This window comes from Pleurodeles waltl, chromosome 3_1, assembly GCF_031143425.1.
Source record: "Pleurodeles waltl isolate 20211129_DDA chromosome 3_1, aPleWal1.hap1.20221129, whole genome shotgun sequence".
Classification (NCBI taxonomy): Eukaryota; Metazoa; Chordata; class Amphibia; order Caudata; family Salamandridae; genus Pleurodeles; species Pleurodeles waltl.
Genome location: NC_090440.1, coordinates 1,946,720,332 through 1,946,747,227, shown reverse-complemented (window position 1 = coordinate 1,946,747,227; position 26,896 = coordinate 1,946,720,332). Strand labels below are relative to the sequence as shown.

At 45.2% G+C, this 26,896-nt stretch overlaps 1 protein-coding gene across 11 annotated transcripts in view; it reads left to right on the top strand.

Moving 5' to 3' along the window:
- The window catches only part of GIT1 (GIT ArfGAP 1), a 258,163-nt gene extending 233,060 nt beyond the window's left edge, over positions 1-25,103 (top strand). For 5 of the 11 annotated variants that reach the window (XM_069226245.1, XM_069226243.1, XM_069226249.1 and 2 more), the window contains 6 exons: positions 3,753-3,968; positions 7,818-7,904; positions 9,748-9,824; positions 10,409-10,591; positions 19,863-19,926; positions 23,065-25,103. In XM_069226245.1, the coding sequence (XP_069082346.1) occupies positions 3,753-3,968; positions 7,818-7,904; positions 9,748-9,824; positions 10,409-10,591; positions 19,863-19,926; positions 23,065-23,277 (840 nt within the window). In that variant the 3' untranslated portion in view covers positions 23,278-25,103. The remainder of the gene's footprint in view (positions 1-3,752; positions 3,969-7,817; positions 7,905-9,747; positions 9,825-10,408; positions 10,592-19,862; positions 19,927-23,064) is intronic. The other 6 variants (XM_069226252.1, XM_069226250.1, XM_069226247.1 and 3 more) reach the window with 4 other exon arrangements.
- Positions 25,104-26,896: the final 1,793 nt, after the last annotated feature.

The following is a 26,896-nucleotide window of genomic DNA, read 5'->3' as shown; positions in this document are numbered from 1 at the left end:
TTCTTCCCACTTGCTACGAGTGTAGGGTTGGGTTATAGATCCACATGTTGTGCATGAGCCTGGCTACTACAGGTTGCATTCAGAAAGGTTAGAAGTTTTCAGGGAAAAAAGCCCTGCCCCTCAGTCTGATCCGATGGCATTTGCAGATAATTTGTTCAGTTCCAAATGTGCTTCTTCAATTAAAACCTCAGAAAAGTCAATTTATTCATAACGTTGAACTGAGCGCGGTGATTTGGTGCTGGTAGTAGTGTGAAAGTAACTTCCGGGATGGGGACCTTGTTGGCAGTTGTTTGTCGTTTTCGGGGTTCAGAGTTGATTATCAGTAGAGTAGCAGCTAGACGTAAGTGATCACTATGCGAGTAACGAGAACTGCATTTTATGTAGCCTCTGTTTGCTGTTAGATCATGGTGACTAGCCCTGTGCAGCTTGAAGTAGTTTTAAAGTTAAAACTATCTCAAAAGTAAGAGAAGCAAAGTTGCCGCAAAAGGCATTGTTAGCATTTAAGCACAGGTAACTATTTTTGTCTATGACCATCTTTATATGTTATAGCTGCTCCTTCAACGCTGAAAACTAATGTCATAAACCGCTTGGCTGGTACAGATGCAAGCCTCCTCGTCCTTATGACACATTATCCACCCAGCATGCATCTAGATAAACAGGATGCCACTGATGTGAGCAAGGATGCATTATAATCTGAGGATTAATTTTTCACAAGTATTGATTTAAATGCTGTTTGGGTAGATGAAATGCAGCTATCTCCGTGTAAGGCAGGCTCTGCATCTGTGACGACTTTCCCACCGGAAGGCTTAATGATTTAAGCAGATCTTATACCAAAGGCGCTCTACCGCACAGTAATGCTTTAAGATATGACGTTGCACAGCGCACTTTCCTTATTGAGTGATGAGAACCTGAGGCATATGCAGCTTCATCGTGTTACCCTATACCGGGCAGTTTTTACGAGGCCGACAAAAGGGACATCAGCCTCAGTTAGTGATGTTGCCTTGGCCAGAAAAAAATACACAGGGCAGCTTAGGACATCCTGAAACAGATTCAGTCATGGTCAATCTGCAGGATTTATGAGCATGTTTTGGCAGAGATCAGATGCTGAAATCAACGAGTTTGCAGCATTTGTGTTATAGATCAGCATGCTTTGCATTCTTCTGCCATCTGGATTTGAGTTCCAGGGAACTGGAAGCAGCAGCTAATGTTCCAGATCAGACTGTTTCAAAAAAATATCACATGATGGTTTTCCACAGACATTATGTTTAATAAACATTCCTGGTTCAGAAAGTTCGGATTCAGGCCTGAGGTAGTAGTAGATGCGCAGACTGTACCATGTAACAAAACACACAATTTGGTTAATCAGTCACTGATGTCTAACACACAATCAGATAAGAATGCAGACTGCCATATTCGTAGGACCACTGTAAGAAAGTATGACGCATCTTTCTTGGCTGCTCACCTCACCAAAAAGAGGCCAGGCAGACCACGAGTCTCAGGGGCAAACAGGATTTGTCCTCCCATTTGTTCTTGCAGAGGCATCATACTCAACATTAGTAGGTGTACTGTGGTGGCCTAAGGCCTATCCAGAATTTTTGCAAGGATCAAGGTGACATTGAAGAAGGGGATCCTGCTTCTGTGAACTGAACTTGTATTTCACTGAGGGAAGGTTTTAGGGAGGACATGTTTCACTCAGAGGGAAGGTTTTAAGGAGGACGTATTTCACTCAGCGGGAAGGTTTTAGGGTGAACGTTCCCACAAGCAAATGACTACTGCCCACAGTAAAGAGATGCGCTCAATTTGAGAGAACCTGCCCCATTAAACATTTTACCCCATTGGGGAATAAGGAAGAGACCTGTAACTAATTTCAAGTGATGGTTAAGAGCCGAAATTAATGCAGTGGCAGAATGGAGTGCTAATTACAAAGAAGGGCCGGACGTGGACATTTCATCTGGATATAGGCTGTTCAACCCGACGCTTATGTTGGGCATCCTCCTTTCCCCCGTGAAAGGGCACGACATGGCCACCACAAATCACAAGTGTCGACGACATGGAATATGACATTCCTTTGTTATGCCTTCTTCCTCGGAGTGTGTTAAAAGGGGACCGGCTGGCAGCGTCTCCTGCACTGCACCCTGCTCCTCTTTCTGACTTCATTATCTCTGTAGGACCCCGACCTGCCTTTGCAGGGCGCAGACCAATAACACAACTGTCGCCGCCCATCAGCCAGCCCTGCGGGGAGTGCGGGGTCAAGCTCCAGGACTTGCTTACAACTCTTGAGTAGTGCTGCCAGGATTCTTAGAAATGCTGGGAGACTGGCCCCCGCTGCTGGCTGATCGGTCGTGTGCTTCCTGTTGGAGGAGCATCCCCTTTGCTCCCAAGGCGTCCCTCTATGCGTAGTCTTCAGCTGCTTGCAGCCGGCTTCACACAGTCTTTATTTTTGGTCCAGCACAGAGTACCTTTCAAGAAGTATTATGGAAAAGTCCCTCGTGTTAAATAAATGGCTCCAGGCCAGGATACGAACGATGTTATTGCGATGTACAGTGGTTGTCTTGTTGTTGGAAACACCGCTCGTTTTGTCAATCATTGCAGCTAACAGAAATGAAGGCTGTATAAACTTTGCGAGTAGACAAAATCTTGTCATCTTCCACAGAAGCAATGTACCTATTAAGCCAACACCCATCATTTCTTTCTAAGTTTACTAACACATTTGATATCAATTAAACAGTTGATCACCTGGCGTCCCTTCGCATACCCCATTGTACACGCTGGATGTAAGCAGGGCATTAAGGTATCATACCGACTGGCATTAAAATCACGTTTGGATTGTTTGTGGGATGCGGACGCAGCGTTAGAAGAAAAGCACTTTCAAAAGGTCATTTCACGCCGAATCCACATTCTCACTTCTCTGCGCAGAGCATATGAATCTACATCCAATTCGTGCTGCAAAACAAAGCATTATCTGCCCGCAACACTACATACATTAGCTTTGCATTTAAATTGATACTATACATTCACGAGGGACTCGCCTTTCCTTTTCTTGAAGGAAAGGGTAATAAATTAAGCTCTTTCATAAGATGTCAATGATTAAGGTGTGTTCCGATATCACTAGGAGTAGGGGTTACAGATGCCTTCGAGTAACTTTGTGTGAAACTTTCTGACCTGTTCGGTATCCAACCACTAGATGGCAGAAGTATGCTAAGTATTAAAACATGTTGCTTTTGCTTCAGATTTAGAATTACAGAATTAGTATTAAATCATTAGCATTACGGGTAAGTAACTTTTCCTTTCCACTGCCATGCTTTGTACAATATGGGTTAAGAAGGCTGACGGTTCTGAGAGGCTCCTCGAGCATTCGGGTTTGATGGGGCTGTCTGTGGCCTTCTCAGTGAAGGATGCGGGGTGGAATGGACATGTTTGGTGTTGCAGCCAAGGGCTTGAGTTTGTAGGGATTTACTGAAGTCCGCCATATTGTTTTCAGTCCCTTGACTGTGCCTTGAATACAGAGGCATGTCCATCATTGTGCATGATTAATAATGGCGTGGAGTTTCCTGCTCGGGTGGCAGGATTCACCAATGATTGGTTAATACTTGTTGATTCTGCAGTCCAGAAACGTGTAGGGCCTGGCTGCAGCCTGTCGACCCAGGGCTGAAATATGAAACCCACCCCGGTCCATCCTGCAGCCCAGTGGCTCTCCTCTTGCCAAGCTGCACCAACCTCCCTGCATGAGTATATCTCTCCTGCCTTTACAGATTCACAAACTGCAGACGGAAAACACGCAGATCAGACAGCAGACGGCTCCCGCGCACCCGGCACCCGCCAGCAATGAGCGCCAGGACCTCAACCTCCCAGCTCCGCACCGGCGGGACCGACATGCGTTCTCCATGTACGAGCCGGGCTCGGCACTCAAGCCCTTCGGACAGCCAGTGGATGAGATTGTGAACAGATTGCAGCCCTTCCACTCCAGTGTGAGTTGTTGTTTTAGGCCAGCGGGCATCTACGGCCTGTGGATACTCGCAGCAGGGCGCCGCTCAGTGAGAGGGGCTTGGTGATCCAGCCCCCTGCACAGCTGTTCGTTTGCTAAGCATGAGCACCGAGGGGCTTCAACCAGTGCAGTCTAGGGGGCGGCAGTGTGGGGCAGATATTGGGCAAGGTAGCAGCTGTGAAGTTACCTCCAGGCTGTGTTCAAGGGGCCTTTGTGGGAGTTAAGCCCCATTCCATCCGTCAGCTGGAAATAGTGTAGTCCTCAGTTTCCGGGCTAGAATAGAGTGTAAGTTCCTGCAAAAGATGTAGCCTGGGTCCTTTAGGCATGTCAGATGGTAAGTAGAATGTGGGCCATTTGTCTATCCATAGTTTCTCGAAGGGCCTGCCACACGCATGTGTATGGGGGAGGGAAAGGGATAGGCTTACCAGGATTACCATTGAAGTTAGAGGAGCTGTCACAGTGGCACTTGTTGTGTGGATGCTATCTCTGCGGACTTCATCAATTTCACAAGTTAGCCCATAAGGGTGAGAGTAGGAAGGAGAGGTGATATCCATTAAAGGCTCCCTAGATATTGTCGCCAAGGATGTGGGCACCACCACCTAGGAAATGCATATCGAATGTCCAGTGGCAGGAGCGTGCGTGCCACAGACGCCTCTGTCATGCAAGATTGTGATACAGGAAATGTCTTTAAAAGTGTAAGTGGTGACCAACACCGAGATGAGTTGGGGTGTCCCCCCTTCTTTCCTTGAGTACATAAAAAACCTTTCTCCGTCACCTCCTCCTCTTATTGAAGCTGATCAGGACATTGTTATACGGTTTGCGGTTTCACCTCAGAAAGCATTATTTTCTAGTGTCTCTGGTACCACACTGCCCGTGGAGAACCACTGATGCAGTTCCAAATATATTCTTTTGTTTAGTTTAATGGCGACCAGCACAACATAGTACATATTCCGGAATGCACCACTGCTTTCTCCGGGATCTAATGAACTGACTTCCTGGTGATGTGAAGAGAAGGCTGGGCACACGGAGTGAGCTAATGCCAGTCATCTCGCCAGTCTGCAGTTGTAGAATCCCACATTTAGGCCGATACTCCCTCCCCCCGCACCCCTTCCCAATGTTGCTCTTCCCTGAATCTGTGGCGTCCCACTTCGTTTGTCCTGGATGGGCTTTCTGTACTGTACAGTGCTTTTTATGTCGTAGATGCAGCATGCACAGTTGTATCAATATGTAACTGAGAATATTGGCTTACAGTCTGTATGCTTTGATGACCTAGAGTTCTTGTGCAGTTCGCGCTGAAATCACTGCACGTTCACACATGTCACCGGCCAAAGTTTCATGAACAGTTACATATATACATTAATCCCACACACATCTTGTGTTCCCCATTATGGTAATCCATGTCTCACCTTCAGGCTCGTTAAAGAATATAAGACTGTCGTGCAAGGATGCAGAAATTACCACAGAAACTTCCTGGTACCCAGACTCCGGTGCTGAACGCGGCTTTACAGAAATAATAAGCCAGAGCTCCATGTCTGCCACGGGCCTGTGCAGGCCTACAGCAGTCAGCGCCCACCTTCTCCATCCTAACCCGGGGCTGGCAGGACGAGGTGTGGCGCGAGAGAGGGGACTGTCATGCCATTGGTCACTCCACTGACTTTTTCGGTTCGTGGAGGCCATTCGGAAGCATCAGATCAGTACTCACGGTAGCACATGTTCTAAGCAAGGTTTTCTTTGCTTCGAGGTCCAACCAGTGAATACTCTGTTTTCAAATGGATTGTTGCACATAGTGACTTCCAGTAGCAACCATAACCAGTATATAGCATTGCAGATGGGTTAACTGAGTTATAGGGCTGGTTTTCACCTGTGGGTTCTGAGTGACATAACATAGACAACAAGAGTGAAGCTCAAGTTGTCTGTGATGCCATTCAGAACCCTGAGGTGAAAAACACCCCCATAATCAGTTTTAACCATCTATAACTTTATGTATAGTGTTCCACCTCCCCAAAACCACCTGCCTCTGCTTTCAACTGCTGTGCAGGGGCAGAGGATTAATGGAAGAGCCATACATAACATTCCCCTCCTTTCTGTCCCACATTTAAAATAAATAAATAAATAAAAAAACTGCCCTGCTCTCACCCAACCTCACTGCTGTCGGTGCCTTCCCTTCCATCCTCTTTAAAAGCGGAGCTCCCTGCATTTCTCTGCTGTTCTGAGTCTGTCATGGAGCCCACCCAGAGCAGCCTTGAATTCCTTTATAATGAGCAACAGTGAGTTCTGGGATCTGTAACCTGGCGCTGCTACGTCACAGCGGTGAATCATCACCATAAGAATGATACTGGCTAGTGGCTGCCAGCGAGAGCCACACATAATGCGGAGTTACAGATGGACAGCCATCGGTGACGGAGTTGCTTTTCAACAGTTGGTTCCTAATGACAACCTGAGCACAGAGAGCAAAGCTAGAGTTGTCTGTGATGTCACAGGGAACCACGAGGTGGGTAAACCGCATTCCTAGTGGCTGTATATGAACACTTTTATGTTGTGTATGACAACTTGACAAACGCCCCAGCCCCCGCAGAAGCTGCTCTCACACATAGGCTGTGCAGGGGGAAAGGAGTTGAGGAGAGCTAAGTGAGAAATTACTTTTTTCTTGTCCGACGGTCTTTAGGGTCTACGCACATACCCCCCCCCCCCCCCCCCCCCAAAAAAAAAATCTTTAAAAAAACATTGCGCGTGCGCGTCCACTTTCCCGACAGTTTCCACAGATTAGACCAGCACACTATAATACTCAATTAAAAAACCAAACCTGGCCTCCCACCACCCTCCATGCTTTCCTTTGGGGTTTCCATTCCCCTTCTAGCAGACACCGTGCCGAAAGGAGCTATGATCTTCTTTGAGCGTGAGCAGAAGTCCTGCATTGGCCGCAGGTCCACATACACTTGTGCCAGGATGTTACACCTGCAGTTGGCGATGCTAGAGCGGAGCCACCTCCCTGTGCCTCACTGTGTGCAGGAACGTGAGCGGCGGGGATGCTGATGGAGCTTTGGGCCACCGTGCACCATTCCCCTCCCTTCATTCGGTGTCTGGATAGTGGGGATCTTGCAGCTCACCATTCACCTTCTAACCTTTTCACCTGGGTCTCGGGTGACGCCCCCAGAGTGGGAAGAGGTTCAGGAAAGCAACTGCTTCCCCGTAACCTCAACACTTGAAAAACTTTGTTTTTATGCTTCTTTGAAGCAATCTTAGTGAGTAGTTGTGTTTCAGGGACGGTTTTCAAGCCAATGGATTCCTTTTGAAGCTGAGATGAGAACAGCACTAACTGTGGCCATCTCAGACCTTCCCAGTCCATATACCCGGTCAGGCTCAGTTGTAAACAATTTAAGCATGACGTGGACCGCATGGCAAATGTGCTCCTAAGTGGTTAAAGCTGCAGAAACGTTACGGGCTCACTACCCATGACCAGTGAAGTTAAAAAAATATAACTCACTAGAATTACACAATCTTGTACAATGCAGAGATATAAATATACTGAACCTCATGGCAGCGACCTCCCCAGGCACCTCTAGTTTCCCCAGAACCCCCCTTGGTCTCCAGGTCCAACCCTGTGAAGCAAGGCAGATTTAAAATAACCAGAAACAGGCTCTGCATGAACACGGACTCTCTTTCTCTGTATGTAGTCCTGTTCAGGTCAGAGGTCACACTCACCTTCCAAATGATGCCATCTTGTAGTCTGCAGAGACACGCCTCATATGTACTGGATCTGTCCGCGTCTGTTTTGTGATTATTTTTCCAATTTATTTGCATGATCCTTGATTCTCTCCTCTCGTGTTTTTAGATACGAAAAGGTGTTTCCGCCTCCTCTGTCCCATTCCCACCATCCTCCACACAGCTCTCCTGCTTTCAGGACGGGGGCAGGCACATGGTTAAGTACCACTTGATTTGTCTATGTTGAAGTTGAGGGTTTGGGGAGCATGCTGAGGTGAGGATGAAAATAACCCGATATCCCTGGGAACCTGGGTTTAAAGTACCCAAGAAACAGTGGTTCCCTTCGGAGAGGCTTGCTAGCCTGTGTTTCTGTAGTAAACCAAGATATATTACTGCTCTGTATGTGATTAAACATCCTGTTTAAATACTGTAAAATCATGTAAAACAAAACATATGCATTAAGTGTTCGGGTAGGCGGCTCAGGGAGAGTGATCAGTGACAATGGGGAATACAAGTGGCTTGTGCTAGTTAGAAAGGCAATCCATCAATATTGCTGACAGAGTGGTGTAACAATTGCAATACAAAAGGACTCAGAAATAGGATGTTTTTCTTACTATGTTATTTAATAGTCAAATAGTTAATACAGCAACGTTTCAACTAGATAGAAGAAGCACCCTATGGGAATTAAGTACAATAACATTCCTGTACAGGCATTCGGATTTAACCAGGGGTCTCACTCTTAGGAAATGAGTGCCCCCCATTGTTGTTTTGAATAACAGGTGTGCTATTTAATATCACTAGATCTGTTGTTCAGATATAGAGGTCTCCCGTGTGATTTTTATGTGTTAGGTAAGGTAAAACAGAGTATGCTTGGACATTTATACTTCACTGTGCATACATTAAGTTACTTGATTGTTCTTGATTTCTTCATTCCCGTAGGTTGCTTCCTGTATTTTGTCCCGATGACGCCACGGCTTTAAGTTATCTAATGGGTTGAAACATCAGCATGTTAGCTTGGTGCCTGTTAAATAAAGTAGAAACCAAAACATGTTCACATTTTCAGTCATTTTGTATTGAAATTGTTACACTACTCAGTCAGTAATGCTGATGGATTATTCTTTGTGACTAGCACCATCACTGTTCACTGTTGTTAGTGATCACTTACACCACGCCACCTAGTGGAACAGCTATTGTATGTGTTTTGTTTATCTGACATGATTTTACAGTAATTAATCTCACTGTTTAATCACATACAGATGAGTAATATATCTTGTTTATCATAGAAGCTTACGCTAAAAAGCTGCTCCCAAGGGAACCTTGGTGGTGAGAGTGAACAGCAGATGTGATTTTAGGGAAAGGAGTGGTTAGCTAAACCCCTCCATTGGTTTTGCATTCAAAGTTAGTGACTCCAGGTTGAGTACATTTTTGTTTCCATGTGTTAAGGGCAATGCACTTCCTTTATGGGTCAGGGTGTTACCATTTGTTGGAAATTTGCAATTTTAGCCACCACCTTTTGACAATCCCAAGACCAGCATTGGTGGTGATCCCTTTTGATACTGGGTGGGGAGCGTATGGGGAGCTCAGCTCAGACTAAAGAATAGGGACCTATTCACCTCCTTCACATGGTAGTCCCGATCCAAGGTCCCTCAGATGACCCAGCGAGCAAAGAGGAAATCACATAAGGGTCATTGGGATTATGGGACAGTTTATGCCACAATATTTGTATTGACTACAAAGGGGAAATTACTGTTTTTGATCTTAGTGACAGAAGGATGCAGAAGTCAATAAATAGCAGATAACAAATTTGAGTCTAATGGGAAAGGGTGATTCAAGGAAGTAATCATCTTCTAATGTTTGAGCCCTTCCTCTAAATAAAGGCTAATGGATGGCTCTTGAGGGGTTAGAATAATTCAAAATGCTTGTGCTTATGTCTGGGAACAGTACATACTGGTTCTGGGTAAGAAGGGGAGACCCGGGATGCCAGGACATCTATCTTTGCTTTTTTCTATTGAGTTCATTTACTCACTATTTTTTTCATGGTCATCTATTTCCCTGTTTAGACAACCAAGATGGAGCGCCATGGCAGCGGTACCGACAGTGATTATGACAACACCCAAACAAGCGAGTCTATAATCAGGTGAGGTGAAGCTGGTGAACCCATTCTGTTGTGATGTTAGTCCCTCTGGCAGTCCAGGTGGTGATGCAGAAACTCACTAATTAAATGTAACTTTGCAACAAGGTGTCTCTTGTAGATGCCTTTGGCCATGCCTTGTAGGAGCGTGCTAATCAGGGGACTTTATAATATATTTCATGACGTCAGTGCAGTGTTGTACAAATCAGTATCTTTTCAGTCTGCGGCTGCAGTATGTTTTACAAGGGGTAAAAGGAAGAGCTGAACAAAACAGAAAAAAGTACTGGAAAGAAATGAACAAGAGGAAGGCCCACTGAAATAGGCTCGGTCTTGCAGGCCAGAGCTGTGAAGATATCCTTTTTGTTTTGGTGCTGCTTGTTGTCCAAGATAGGAATCACAGTATTGGGGTTCATAAATCTGAAGTCAATGTCTTCTATATTGTTAGTCTATTGACTTCATCTGAAACATTCATAGATCGATAAGAGAACGTTCCTCTGTACTTCAGTGTTATTAAATCGTTGTTGCAGTCTCTTTTCAACCATGTGCTTCTTTTGTAACTCCTCTTCCCACATCCGTCTCCGGTCTGGCAGTATGGATGGTAGGCGATTCATGGAGATGAGTAGAGACGAAGAGTTCCACCATGAAATCGATGACCTGGACCTAGAACTAGACCCAGGACTTCCGAGCACAGAGGATGTGATTCTGAAGACTGAACAAGTCACCAAGAACATCCAGGAGCTTCTCAGAGCAGCGCAGGAGTTTAAGCATGATAGGTAAGAGATGACACCTAAAAATAACCAGGGTACAGTTCTCCAGGAGGGAGGTGTGGTGTTATGTACTGTCGACAAACTACCTGTTGATTTGTTCAGTACTAAAGGTGGGAAACAGCTACATCCCGAGATGCCAAGTGGCTATACCGATTACAAGAATATCATTGTTGTGTGGAATACCTGGCAAAAGTAATGTAGTTGCAGATTATCTGTTCAGAATGCCATTGTTAGCCAAAGGTGACTCTAATGAAGATGATGAGTGTATGGTTTGTGCTGTTCAGCAAGTATTGGAGATGTCAGTCAATGCTATTACTAATTAAGTGGGGAGAAATGCACTTCTACAGGATAAAGTTTTATTTCAAGTAAAAGATTGGAAGATGGTTGGGTGGCCCATTGCTAAATATGTTGGTAAAGGATTTATGACTTGCATCAGAATAATGTGTGTGGAAGGTCTAGTGCATCTGGCTGAGTAATTGGTAGTACCTATCGACTTGAGGTAACAAATGTTATGTTCGATGGCATCTGTCGCTGTAGATACGCATGTTCTGCAATAGCTCGCCATCTGGTGTTGGGCCGGAGTGTTACAAGTTGTTTTTCTTCGAAGAAGTCTTTCGAGTCACGGGACCGAGTGACTCCTCCTTTTGTCTCCATTGCGCATGGGCGTCGACTCCATCTTCGATTGTTTTTTTTCCGCCATCGGGTTCGGACGTGTTCCTGTCGCTCCGAGTTTCGGAACAGAAAAAATAGTTAATTTCGGAAGATTTTCGTCGGTATTGTTGCGTTCGGGATCGGCGTACTTAGATTCAACACCGCATCGAAGATCGAAGAGCTCCGGTGCCCTTCGGGGTAGTTTTTCGATCCTCCGTCGGGGCCTGGTCGGCCCGACCGCGTGCTGAAGAACGCCGATGGAACGGACCCCGTTCCGTTTCTGCCCCAAATGCCACAATAAATACCCCTACACAGACCAACACTTGGTCTGCAACCTGTGCCTGTCACCTGAGCACAGCGAAGACACCTGCAAGGCCTGTCGTGCGTTCCGGTCCCGAAAAACACTCCGAGACCGTCGAGCCAGAAGACTTCAAATGGCGTCCGCACCGACAGCCCGACGGGAGTTCGAGGAACAGGAAGAGGAAGGTACCTTCTCGATCCAAGACTCAGACTCCGAAGGATTCGACGATACACAAACCGTGAGTAAGACGTCGAAAACCACACAAAGAAACATTTACAAGGCCCAGGGGACGCCACTGCCACCAGGCCATGGCTCAACCCATAAAATCGGTGACCGACCGTCGGCACCGAAAAAGGCCCAAACAGTGCCGAGATCGTCCGACTCCGGTCGAGACACCGGCACGCAGCCTTCTCGGGACCGAGAAAGTGCTGGAGACAAGCCTCGACACCGAGATGCCGGTGTGGACACGGCTCGACGCCGAGACAGCGGCACCGAAACAGATCGACGCCGAGAGGTTTCGGCCCCGAAAAGGAAAAAAGTCACCTCGGAGCCGAAAAAACACGCAGACAAAGTTTCGATGCCGAAACAAACTGCAAGCGACCCAGCTTCAGGCTCTTATACAGAAGAGCACTCGCTAACCTCCCAAATGCAGAAGCATAGGTTTGAGGAAGAGCTACAAGCAACTGATGCGGACCATACGCAAAAGCGTATCTTCATTCAGCAGGGGACAGGAAAAATAAGCACCCTTCCCCCCATTAGGAGAAAGAGAAGGTTGGAGTTCCAGACGGAACAAGCACCACAACCAAAAGTGGTGAAAAGAGTTACACCACCACCCTCTCCTCCGCCCGTGATTAACGTTTCACCAGCACAAACGCCATCACACTCCCCAGCTCACACCACTATGAGCCAGGGTGACCAAGACCAGGACGCATGGGACCTATACGACGCCCCAGTGTCAGATAACAGCCCAGAGGCATACCCTACAAAACCATCTCCACCAGAAGACAGCACCGCGTACTCTCAGGTGGTGGCTAGAGCAGCACAATTTCACAACGTAAGCCTCCACTCAGAACAGGTCGAGGATGATTTCTTGTTCAACACACTCTCCTCCACCCACAGCTCCTACCAAAGCCTGCCTATGCTCCCTGGTATGCTCCGGCACGCAAAAGACATATTTAAGGACCCGGTCAAAAGTAGGGCAATCACACCAAGGGTGGAAAAAAAGTACAAGGCGCCTCCTACGGACCCGGCTTTCATCACAACACAGCTGCCACCAGACTCTGTTGTTGTAGGAGCAGCTAGGAAAAGGGCCAACTCTCACACATCTGGAGATGCACCACCCCCAGATAAAGAAAGCCGCAAGTTTGATGCAGCTGGTAAGAGAGTCGCAGCACAAGCTGCAAACCAGTGGCGCATCGCGAACTCCCAGGCACTACTTGCGCGCTATGACAGAGCCCACTGGGACGAGATGCAACATCTCATTGAACATCTGCCCAAAGACTTCCAAAATAGGGCAAAACAAGTGGTTGAGGAGGGACAGGCCATCTCCAACAACCAGATCCGCTCCTCCATGGACGCTGCAGATACAGCTGCACGGACAATTAATACATCTGTAACTATCAGAAGGCATGCATGGCTCCGAACGTCTGGATTTAAACCAGAGATTCAACAAGCAGTTCTCAATATGCCTTTTAATGAAAAAGAACTGTTCGGTCCAGAAGTGGACACAGCGATTGAGAAACTCAAAAAAGATACGGACACTGCCAAAGCCATGGGCGCACTCTACTCCCCGCAGAGCAGAGGGAATTACAGCTCATTCCGTAAAACGCCCTTTCGAGGGGGGTTTCGGGGTCAAAGCACACAAGCCAGCACCTCACAAGCCACACCGTCCAGTTACCAAGGACAGTATAGAGGAGGTTTTCGGGGACAATATAGAGGAGGGCAATTCCCTAGAAATAGAGGAAGATTCCAAAGCCCCAAAACCCCTACTACTAAACAGTGACTCACATGTCACTCACCCCCTCCACACAACACCAGTGGGGGGACGAATAGGTCATTATTACAGAGCATGGGAGAAAATCACTACAGACACTTGGGTTCTAGCAATTATCCAACATGGTTACTGCATAGAATTTCTACAGTTCCCTCCAAACATACCACCAAAAGCACAAAATTTAACAACACACCATTCCAATCTCCTAGAGATAGAAGTGCAGGCACTATTGCAAAAGAATGCAATCGAATTAGTGCCAAACACACAAATAAACACAGGAGTTTACTCACTGTACTTTCTGATACCAAAGAAGGACAAAACACTGAGACCAATCCTAGACCTCAGAGTAGTCAACACTTTCATCAAATCAGACCACTTCCACATGGTCACACTACAAGAAGTATTGCCATTGCTAAAGCTGCACGACTACATGGCAACTTTAGACCTCAAGGATGCTTATTTCCATATACCAATACACCCATCGCACAGGAAATACCTAAGGTTTGTATTCAAAGGAATACATTACCAATTCAAGGTACTGCCTTTCGGATTAACAACCGCACCAAGAGTCTTTACCAAATGTCTAGCGGTAGTCGCTGCACACATCAGAAGGCAGCAAATACATGTGTTCCCATATCTAGACGACTGGCTAATCAAGGCCCATTCGTTAATAGAGTGCTCAAATCACACAAATCATATCATACAAACCCTCTTCAAACTAGGGTTCACCGTCAATTTCACAAAATCCAAAATTCTGCCACGCAAGGCACAACAATACCTGGGAGCCATAATAGACACATCAAAAGGAGTAGCCACTCCAAGTCCACAAAGAATTCAAAATTTCAACACCATCATACAACGCATGTATCCAACACAAAAGATACAAGCAAAGATGGTATTACAACTCCTAGGCATGATGTCATCATGCATAGCCATTGTCCCAAACGCAAGACTGCACATGAGGCCCTTACAACAATGCCTAGCATCACAGTGGTCTCAAGCACAGGGTCACCTTCTAGATCTGGTGTTAATAGACCGCCAAACTTACCTCTCGCTTCTGTGGTGGAACAACATAAATTTAAACAAGGGGCGGCCTTTCCAAGACCCAGTGCCACAATACGTAATAACAACAGATGCTTCCATGACAGGGTGGGGAGCACACCTCGATCAACACAGCATACAAGGACAATGGAACGTACATCAAACAAAACTGCATATCAATCACCTAGAACTTCTTGCAGTTTTTCAAGCACTAAAAGCTTTCCAACCAATAATAGTTCACAAATACATTCTCGTCAAAACAGACAACATGACAACAATGTATTATCTAAACAAGCAGGGAGGGACGCACTCCACGCAGTTAAGCCTGTTAGCACAAAAAATTTGGCATTGGGCAATTCACAACCAAATTCGCCTAATTGCACAGTTTATACCAGGGATACAAAATCAACTCGCAGACAATCTCTCTCGAGATCACCAACAGGTCCACGAATGGGAAATTCACCCCCAAATACTGAACACTTACTTCAAACTCTGGGGAACACCTCAAATAGACTTGTTTGCGACAAGGGAGAACGCAAAATGCCAAAACTTCGCATCCAGATACCCACACAAACAATCCCAAGGCAATGCCCTATGGATGAACTGGTCAGGGATATTTGCTTACGCTTTTCCTCCTCTCCCTCTCCTTCCTTACCTGGTAAACAAACTCAGTCAAAGCAAACTCAAACTCATATTGATAGCACCAACTTGGGCAAGGCAACCCTGGTACACAACGCTGCTAGACCTATCAGTGGTACCCTGCATCAAATTGCCCAACAGGCCAGATCTGTTGACACAGCACAACCAAAAGATCAGACACCCAGATCCAGCATCGCTGAATCTAGCAATCTGGCTCCTGAAATCCTAGAATTCGGGCACTTACAACTTACCCAAGAATGTATGGAAGTCATAAAACAAGCAAGAAGGCCATCCACCAGGCACTGCTATGCAAGTAAATGGAAGAGGTTTGTTTGCTACTGCCATATTAATCAAATACAACCATTACACACAACTCCAGAACATGTAGTGGGTTACTTGCTTCACTTACAAAAATCTAACCTAGCTTTCTCTTCCATTAAGATTCACCTTGCAGCAATATCTGCATACCTGCAGACTACCTATTCAACTTCCCTATATAAAATACCAGTCATTAAAGCATTCATGGAGGGCCTTAGGAGAATTATACCACCAAGAACACTACCTGTTCCTTCATGGAACCTAAATGTTGTCCTAACTAGACTTATGGGTCCACCTTTTGAACCCATGCACTCCTGCGACATACAGTTCCTAACCTGGAAGGTGGCATTTCTCATCGCCATTACTTCCCTGAGAAGAGTAAGCGAGATTCAGGCGTTTACTATACAGGAACCTTTTATACAACTACACAAAAATAAAGTCGTCCTAAGGACCAATCCTAAATTTTTGCCAAAGGTTATTTCACCGTTCCATCTAAATCAAACAGTGGAACTTCCGGTGTTCTTTCCACAGCCAGATACCGTAGCTGAAAGGGCACTACATACATTAGATGTCAAAAGAGCATTAATGTATTACATTGACAGAACAAAGAACATCAGAAAGACTAAACAACTCTTTATTGCATTTCAAAGACCTCATGCAGGAAACCCAATTTCAAAACAAGGTATAGCCAGATGGATAGTTAAATGCATCCAAATCTGCTACCTTAAAGCTAAACGACAGCTGCCCATTACACCAAGGGCACACTCAACCAGAAAGAAAGGTGCTACCATGGCCTTTCTAGGAAACATCCCAATGCAAGAAATATGTAAGGCAGCCACATGGTCTACGCCTCACACATTCACCAAGCACTACTGTGTAGACGTGTTATCCGCACAACAAGCCACAGTAGGTCAAGCTGTATTAAGGACATTATTTCAGACTACTTCCACTCCTACAGGCTGATCCACCGCTTTTGGGGAAATAACTGCTTACTAGTCTATTGCAGAACATGCGTATCTACAGCGACAGATGCCATCGAACTGAAAATGTCACTTACCCAGTGTACATCTGTTCGTGGCATCAGTCGCAGTAGATTCGCATGTGCCCACCCGCCTCCCCGGGAGCCTGTAGCAGTTTGGAAGTTACCTTCAATTATTTATATATGTATCATCTCAACCTTAAATAAGTGCATACTTAGTCACTCCATTGCATGGGCACTATTACTACAATTCAACTCCTACCTCACCCTCTGCGGGGAAAAACAATCGAAGATGGAGTCGACGCCCATGCGCAATGGAGACAAAAGGAGGAGTCACTCGGTCCCGTGACTCGAAAGACTTCTTCGAAGAAAAACAACTTGTAACACTCCGGCCCAACACCAGATGGCGAGCTATTGCAGAACATGCGAATCTACTGCGACTGATGCCACGAACAGATGTACACTGGGTAAGTGACATTTTCATTATGTCTTATGTGGGGTACTTGGGTATCAGAGCTCTGAAGCAAAGAGTAAGAGAAGTTTTTTGGTGGCCAAGAGTTGACAAGCTGTTGAATGTTTTGTGTGTGATTGCGAAAGTTGTGGGGTGAGTGATAAGTCAGTCAGTACCACCCCCAGTAATTTCTATTGAGACGCACATACCTATGTGGTCCAAGTTCAGGTTCGATATTGCTGGTCCCATCAAGATCCTACACATGTTGAGAGGTGGATCCTCTCACAAAGGTGACAAACTAACGGTTGTTCGAGCAGAGTGGAGGAGGCACAGGTATCGGCTTCCCAAATTGCCGCCACCGATGAAAGCACAAACTCTGCAGAATGGATCATAGTTTATTCCAGAACTACAGGCATTACCACCAGTACCCTCGTCCAGTTCCCAACTGTAATCAAACACACTTTATTGCGTGTTCCATAGACCCACATTATGCAGTAGTCCCAAAACTGAGCTGTGTGCTTAGCCAGGAGACACACTACGCAATGAAACTTTATCAGCCAACATTGGACCTTGGGCTTACTTGAAAGGGAGAAGAAGGCTGGACAAGAGGTTCACCTTAAGATGTCACCTTAACAAGGCATCATTATCGTCTGACTCGTACCTTAGCGTTGACAGGGCCTGTCTGGATACCTGAAGTAGTGCCTCAGTCTCACCTGGAGGAGTACATCATGCTCTCCTTTGGGTGAGAAATAGTCTTACCAGTGAGAAAGGAAAAGACTCACGTTAGGCATGAAATCATGTTCACCTCTAAGTGGGAGGGAAAACGCAGACTTAGCCTTGTTCAAGCAGCGCATCACGTTATATGCAGTGCTGTAGCCTTACTAACTACACTTGTGTGCAAACTTTTGGACACTTTGCTTCCTGTTTGCGAGTGATACAAACTCCGGTTTCCATGGAGACATGTGAAACAAGCCGCTGGGTTTCCTCTTTGCCCAGTGATGCAACTTTACTTAAAATAGTTGAAAGCTTTTCTACGTACATTTGTACCGGTGCAGGCAAACAGTTGTGATTAGAGTGCCTGATTGTGATGCACCGGTCATTCACCTAGATGGCTCAATGCATGCTGCTAGCTCTACTATCTAAGTATGAGCCCGAGGTTACCCATACTTAGAGGACTGGACTTGAGTCAAAATTACAGGTGACAATGGTGTGCAAGTACTATGCACACTAAAGATTTTCGGTATTACCTATTTTCACCTACTCCTGGAATATTTCTTAAATGTATGTTGTTTGGGTGCCCCCAGTGCACCAAGCCACATCTAGTGCTGCAGTTGTGTTTTACAGAGACTACTCCTTTGAATATGGCTACCACTGCCTAATGGCATCATATAATACTCCATTTATTGCTCTAGCGGGGATTTAAATGTCTGATCTGCAAATTGCCCACAAATATCTGTAGTGATGGAATAACCCATTATCTTATCAGTTTTTAGTTACTTCTAGAATTTGTACACCATGCAGTGCGAAGAGCTTTTGTTCTGACAATTTATTAACGGAATAACAGATGGAGCAGTGGATCCAACTTGTGGTCCAGGGGTTTGCAAAGTCTCCTCAGGGGGTCCATGGCTGCTTAGAAAAATAAATAACATTTACAAATTGCTAAAGTCTATATAAATAGATTGACTAAATGTACAATTGAAAATTTCAAAACTTACTGTAAAAGTCGAGGAATTTGAAAGCGGAGACTAAAAATGTAATTAGTATCCTCAGATTGATTTGTGGGAACAGTGCAGGTGCTTCAGACAGAATAATAGGTTGGCCAATGTATGGCTTGAATTGAATTTAGAAAAGCTCAAATCTTATTAAAATTAAATGTTTTATTTTTTTATTTATATTTGTTTGCAAATTAAAATGTATTATCATTTATGTATGTGTTTGATGAATGCATGTTTCTGTAATTTTGTGGTATTGTTTTTCTGTTAAAATCATTGGCAGTGTTTAGGCCGGGGTCCCTGGCTTCCAATAATGACTCAGTGGGGTTCCCTGGATTCCAATAATGATTCATTGGGGGTCCCCGGGTTCGAGTAATGATAAAGTGGGGGTCCACAGAAGTAAAAAGTTTAAAAACCACTGAGACGGAGACTAGAAGTCTATATCACACTCCTCAGTTACCATTTTAAAAAGGTATTTAAACATTTAACCATGCTTCACTTCTTACTTCATCGCACAGGTCTAAAATATAACCTGGACAATGGTCACATCGATGCACTAGAATTGCCACCCAGATTAGTTTGTTATCGACCAAATAATCGGCTTCAGAAAAAAGTTCTTTGTGTGTTCAAATTCGAGTTGGCTTGGTTTCCGATGCATTCCAAAGCATCAAACTCCTTGATCAGGGAAATGCGCAAAATTATAATTAAATTGATTGTGTGCTGCAATTGAATGCAATCTTTTAATTTCGTTATTCTTTTATATTGAAGCCTAACAATCTATACGGAAATCACATGTGCCCTTTGTAATCAGTGTTCGGTCACATCACTTATTTTTTTATTTTTATTTTTTAATGAAAAGTTCGGCAATGAAATACAAAATACATAATAAGAATTTGTGGCCCATTCCACTGACAAAGTAAGCACAGTGTTTTAAAGAAGCCCATGCAGCCTTTTTCTTTACGAGTTCTGCATCCAGTGTAGTTGATTTTACTAATTTTTCTTACCTTCACATATATGTGCTTCTCTGCTGTGTTTCTGAAGAGATATCTCTTGGAAAATGTTTTTTTTAGTGTTTTCTATGTGCTTCAGCTGCTCTTTGTGGGCAAATAAGTTAAGCATGCGTACCATGAAAGGGCGAGGTTCTCCAGCTAGTGCGATAATGAAAAGTCTTAAATGTGTTTCTTTTCCCCAGTTTTGTACCATGCTCGGAAAAAATCCACACCGCGGTTACAGAGATGGCATCTCTCTTCCCAAAGGTAAGCCCTAGGTCTCGGCAGCCGCTGTCATGCTGCTCTTTTCAGAAGGTGGCTCTGTGGAGTTTGCAGTTTTGTGCCGATGCACTCCCGTTAGCTTTAGACCCGCGAGAACAGCGTGCAAGCATCGCGGGGGCATCACCAGGGGCTGTTTCCAGCATCGAAAGAACCCAGGATTTCATTTTGTTTACCTTTATTGTATACACACATGTTTACCCACTAGCATTGTCATTCGGTATAGCATGAAAAGAATTCAGTTAGTAATAGTTTGTACTTTTCATTCAAACAGTGCTTACATTATATTTGTTGTGAAAATGAATAGCAGTGCATGTTTGAGGTGCTGCTCTTGCAGCCACAGAAGTTGCCTGTCACTTCTTTGCTTTGCCTGTCGCACAGCGAGGAGGGAGAGGACCTTCCGAGTTGCATGTTCTGGTCCCATCTCTGCATGGCTTAAAGGTTCCGCCAGGGAAGCCCGAGAACACAGACACACTGAGGTCATCACTCCTGGTGGCAGCTCTGGGAGGATGGCCGGGGAGAGCCGCAGCTCTCCATCTGCGCCGTGGGAGGGCTTCCGTGGCACGTTTCAGTGTCCGTGTGGTGCAGCACAGGCTGCTCCTGACCGCGGGAATTACAGCAGTTTTCAGGCCACATAGAGCAGAAAGGAGACATGCGGTTGTAACGAGGGCTGTTTTATTACCCTCTCACGTGCACAATTGATTTTTCATTATGCGTACTTGCGCAAGACACCCATGCACCAATTGTAATGTAAACAGCACTGAAAACTAGCCACTTCTGCTTAACATAGAAGTACAGGAGCTTGTCCGGTCTCATGCTTGCTTGTCACTCTCGCATTCCCTTCCTGCTGACGTTTGTCACTAAAGTAACGCGTGTTCATTTGAGGAAACAGCCATAACTACGCGGCTATTGTAACGCATAGTCCTAACCATGCGTGTGTTACAATGCATGCACCTTCACCATGCATAGCCTTAACCACGCATTTTCTACCATGCATAGCCTTAACCACGCATTTTCTACCATGCATAGCCTTAACCACGCATTTTCTACCATGCATATGCCTTTACCACGCATGCTTTTACAACAAATTGAGTTGTAAAGGTATGTATGGTAAGGGCATATGAATGGTAATGGCTTGATGTTGTAGCCCCAACACCAGGTTTTAGTGTTTGGGGCGGCTTTATGGCTTAGGGCGGGTATTTTTCTAAGAGTTGGGTTTCTGGGAGTGGGTAGCTCTGGGGTGAGATTTAAGGTCTAGGATGGGGGGGTTGGCTTTAGGACTTGGGGGTAGTATTAGGCTTTAGGGCAGGGTTCAGATTTTTTTTTAAAGGGCTGTGGGTAAGGGGGGCAGAGGATGGAGGGGGGCTCCCAGGCATCAGGGCACGTTTCCGTTACCTTTTGGGATAGTGTAATTACTAAGACAAAAACACTAAAGCCTCATTAACACGAATGTTGTGGGGAAGCTCTTTCATGCTGCTAAAGATCACCGGAAATGTGTTGAGTACATTGAGTTTTGATGTGCGCCAGCTTCTAATGAGTGACACTAAAAACACTTTGCAAGGAAACACAATAACAGTAAAAGAAGACAGCTTTGGAGGCGGAGGGTAGTTTTAGGGTAGAGTTCGGTATTTTTTTTAAAACAGCTCTGGGGGAGGTGGGCGGGGGGCGCAGAGTCCCGAATTTAGTGTTGGTCAGGGAAAACCTCAGCCACGTATATGCATTTACCATCAATCCTTTTACAACGAAATGCATTGTAAATGAATGTGTGGTAAATGCATATTTGTTGTTACATATGCGTGGTTAAGGTCATGCGTTGTTAACGCGTTCCCGTTGTAAGGCATGCGTGGTAAAGGCATGCGTTGCACCGGAATGCGTTGTTCCGTCATACAACCCATTAATTTGGTGCCGAACTGCACCAGGCGAGGATGCGTTGGCATGCCAGAGAATAGCACAGTGCAAAATAAGGAACATGAGTGCAAGCTATACTGTGCTTTATGTCTGAATAAAATACTGTCAGGGTGAGGAACACCTTGGTCTGCAGTGCGGCTTTTCTCATGCACTTGGACCTTGGACCAGGAACTTAGTGAAAAGAACCTGCAGGAGACTAACAAACCAGATGGGCGTGTGGTATACTCTCTCCTCCCCTTCAGATGCGTTGTCAGCACCTGCAGAATGCTATAGCACAGCCTTTTGACTAATAAGAGCTACTTAAATTCAAAGGAAATAATCTCGAAAAAAATAACATTATTAATGTTGTTAATAGTGACCGAATCAGACAAGATTTCATTAGTGGCCAGTCTACTCCAGATTGGCAGCAGTGGTGCTCTCAGTGCAGGGCTGCCGGCAGTGATGCCCAAGTCTTTCTCCATTTGAAATGCCTCTACATGGGTAACGCGTACCAGCCACAGCGGCAGTGCCACCGGCCCCTCAATAGTAATAATAATTAGTCTCCAGTGTCGTATAATTCATCAATCCGTTATCAGATTTAAATATGCTTTGGAAATTTTGAGTTTTTCAATTACACACATTTTCATCTTGAAAACACACTTTTCTATTGTGGTATACATGTATTATTTCAACCAAGCAGAGGCTTCTGGTTTAGTAGACTGGGCTGCGCACAGGAAGCTGCTCACAGCATTTCACAAGCTTCTCGTTGGAGAAGCCTACTTTAGCAGATTGGTTCCCCGCACACTACAATTCGTGCAGGAGTAAAACCACATGTACATATTTATTTAGAGCTCTCTCTGATCTCTTACACGTAACTAAAGCGGCCAAGAGCCACTCTAGTGTTAAATCTCTTAACCCACGCATGGAATACAATTCAAAAAACGCTGCTTGTGTCGGCGTGTGAGACAAATGCTGTACAATATATATCTTTTTTGGGCTGGAGAGATAAAGTTAATCATTATGGATCCACATCAAGCTGTGATGGGTGTGAGTAGAGCCGTATGATGTTTTTAATCTTTGGAAGTCATTTCAGATATACTTCAGGAGAGATGAATGTTTGGCAAACCTTCCTGAAGCAGCTCCTGCTGTGCTCCGTACTCAAAAAAGTGTATTATTGTTAAATATATTTTCTCTTCCCTTACCACCACATCACCCTAAACGAATCTTCTTTTGCTCTAGAAACCTGCTCTTGAGACCGTGCGTAGTTCCCTGCGGCTCCTGAACGCCAGTGCTTATCGCCTGCAGAGCGAGTGCCGGAAAACCGTCCCCCCGGAGCCGGGGGCGCCCGTGGACTACCAGCTCCTGACGCAGCAAGTCATCCAGTGCGCCTACGATATTGCTAAGGCCGCCAAGCAGCTGGTCACCATCACGACTCGAGAGAAAAAGCAATGACGCGCTCTGCATTCCCGACACACTCCCCGCCCTCCCCTCCACAGCGGCCACGACTTTTCCAGCCAGATCCTTTATCCAGTTATGCCCAGCTGTGGGCCAGGAGCAACCCCCAATGTCCTTCCTGTTTAACAAAATGAATGCCAAGGATTCATACTAACGGCAGTGGGTGCCTCGAACTCCTGCACCCAAACTGCAAGAGGAGCCACACTGCTGGAAAACTATTGACTTCGATGCCAAACTCTTTTGTACAGGTCATATTTTGGAGGATGGGGCAGGGTGTTTCACTTGATTATTTGCAAGTATAGCCACCTTGCCAAACAAATCATGTATCCGATGGTCCTCTAGAACAAAATCCACAAGGATCGAGCCGGAGGTCGGCCATGGACTTAAGTGTCCTTAAAAATCCACCTCGTCATCTGATACTCAGCTGGAGCGCTCTAGAAAGAACAATTACCGTACCGGTGCCAACCTACTAGTGTGTCAACTTCAACACACGTAGCCTTGTGGGTCCTGGCCCATCCTTCCTATTTGATTTGGGGCTTATGAAGAGAGCATGTTGCATTTTTCCTCCTACTCCAGCTCCATCATCCTTCCCTCTAGGAGTGTATTTGAACACCTGGTGTCAGAGCGCACATGCACAGTCTGATCCAATATGTCTCTCTTCACCCGTTTCATGTAAAGTTTGCTCCGCTGGGGGCTGTGGTGCTGCCATAATGCATGCTGGTGCCCATGATGGGGCTTGTGGGAAATGCAAGTTGATTATTGTTCAATGCCTTATGAAAGGATGGAATCCACTCTTCATCTCCAAGGATAAGTGAATCATCTCCCTCTGTGTCCATGCCCACATGTCCAGGAATCAAGGGGTCGTGCCCCGGGGGTTTCTCTCACAGCACACTATCCATCATGTGGTCCTATCCTGTGTTTTTCTCTCCTTACCCTCCACACTTTCACAACGTCCTCTGGTTGTTCTGCAACAGAATATTGACACATACGTTCCCCAACTCTGAATGCCCCATAAGCTGCAAAGGAACAGCTGAAACCTTGTTGCAATGCCCAGGTGACGTAGTCACTTTAGTTGTGCACTGTATTTGTATTGCGTACATGGCTGTGCACTAGTGTTGACAGACTCTGTGTATGCCTGTATGCGGGCATTCCCAGCCACAACCCTGGTTTATGCCCTGTAGCCTCATTCATTCGTGGGAGTTTAGAAACATCTCCCATAGTCCTTCTCATACGTTTCAGCATTTTATTTTATCCTTTTTTCATCCAGAGTTAGGCTTTTGGCGGAGGGGAACCTGGCACACGACATTACTGCATCTGTGGGATGGGGGTTGGTTAGGGGAAAGTCATGGATAATCACGACATTAAGGATATCTTTCCATTCCATTTTCTTATCCCAGGTCCTGTTCATATTTCACAAATCCAGTTGGTCCTCTCACATCTTCCCCACACTTTTTTTTTCTCTTAATGTGAACTTCTGTATCTGGACTTGGGCAGCCTTACACTGGAATTCAAATATATAAAATATATATATATATGTATGTACATTTTTGTGAGCTTTAATGTATTGGATCTCCGAACACTTCAACTGCCTTGGTTTGCACAGGAGAGTTGGACTTGCTTGAAGCTTCAGCACGATTGTAAGACGTCTTTTATGTTTGCACTGGAGCTCTTGGGGTTGTGTGGAAGCACTGGCAGTGATGAGATCCAGACAGCAATGCCAGTCACTCGTGTGCCACGTGATGCTAACAAGTGGCATTAGGATGGAGTGAGTAGCACAAAAAGTCAAATAATAAGAGACATTAAACCATTATGACTAAATGCAACTCTAAGCGTACTTTTAATGTTTTAATAATGTATTGACATTACAGAGAAAAATACAGATACCCAAGCATACAGTCTACCTGATTAAGAATAAGTATATTTAATGTGAGCTCCTTATGCAAAAATATTAGTTTCTGTCAATCAACCTGAGAATGGTAGTTTACATTTTTTCCCCACATTGCTTTTCCTGGTTATGACTTTACAGTGGGATTGAGCAGCTTGAAAAAGTTCACATTTGCAGGCTTGGTATGGTCTATACATTTTCCCACCTCAGTGAGTTAACGTGGAATTTCTATACAGCCAGAATTGTCTCAAAACGGCTAAGTAAGGTAAGACTAGCTGACTTCAGCAGTGATCTGAAGATCACAAGTTGAAAACCCGGCATTGCAGACTTAGCCTTCCATCTTTCTGAGGTCAGCCAAGTGTGTACCATAGATTGTGCAGTTGTAACATCTTTTTATTCTGATTGCTTAGCAACATCAGAAGTGTGACGTGAAATGCTGTCTAAAAACAAGTTATAAGAAGCTTTAGGCCACTTTAAAATTCAAAATTCTTGACACAAATCCACAAGAATGAAGATAAACAGGAGCTCCATGGAAAGAAGTAAGTTAGAGGGACCAGAACTACATTCTGCCTGCCATGCAAATCTAAAGTAGCAGCCATATTAGAAGTGGAGACCTCTACTGTCCCGATGGTCTGCTTTCGCTAGAAGCAGAAATTAAAATGTTACTTATCCTGTAACTATCGTTTTTAGGTTGCGCACACAAGTGCTTTTCGACATGTTGTGAGTATTCTCTGGGCGTTTAACCACACTTGTCTCACACCCATCACATTCATTCGTTTGTGGGCTGGCCTTTCAAAAATCCCTTGATGCCATTAGTAATTGCTTTACATTTGTCCCGCCTTAGGGCGGTTTTGTTACTGCCCTGCAGACTGACCCTGTTACATGGATTATTGCATGATTGACGATATGTTTTACCGTGGGCGAACTGCTTTTTTTCTTTAGTCAATCTCCTTCGCGCTCATGTTCATGGCGGCCATGACGCTTTGAAGTTTAATACAGCAAAAACACGATCAGCTACATTGGAGAGCTTTGCATGACTACCAGCTACGTCACATTGTTTCTTTTGGCTCTCCTTCACGCTCCGTAGGGGCCATGCCGCTTTGACGTTTCATAGAGCGCAAACTTGTTTCGCTTAGACTTGCCTTTTAAAAGGTGTGTTTGTATCTCACTGCTAACACACCCATAGGGAAGACTTCGCTACTTATTGTTTTATCAGCCATGGCAGAAAAAAAACCCTAGGCAACTGTTTGTACAATCTGGGAGCTAGCCTGGTGTGTGGGATTGTGGAAAGTGTTGTAGCGGACCTGCAAAATCTGCAAACATGCCCGTAAGGAAGCAAGGTACCTGAGAGTGCCAGTTTGCTCTCTTATGTTGTGCATGTTTTGTGGATATCTCTGATTGAAACAAGTGTGCACGATTGCAGCTGCTTCATAACTTGTGATGTGCGCCCATGCATTCTTGTGGCCTGTTGCACCCGCTCCCGGTTTGGGAGCCTGGGCACGCCTAGTTCGGATTCTTGGGCATTAATCTGCACGGTGCCTGCTGCATGCTTAATTCCCCACGTTTAATACTTTCGATTAGACAAACTGTTCTGCTACCTAGACATGAAGCTATCGAGTTTCCTGGACTGAGTTTTATAACACGTCAGTTCCTGGGACTTGTTGACGTTAATCTACTTAACTTCCAAATGTACCGTGGGAGAAAGGCATGCTGTTGTTTTTCCTCAGTGAC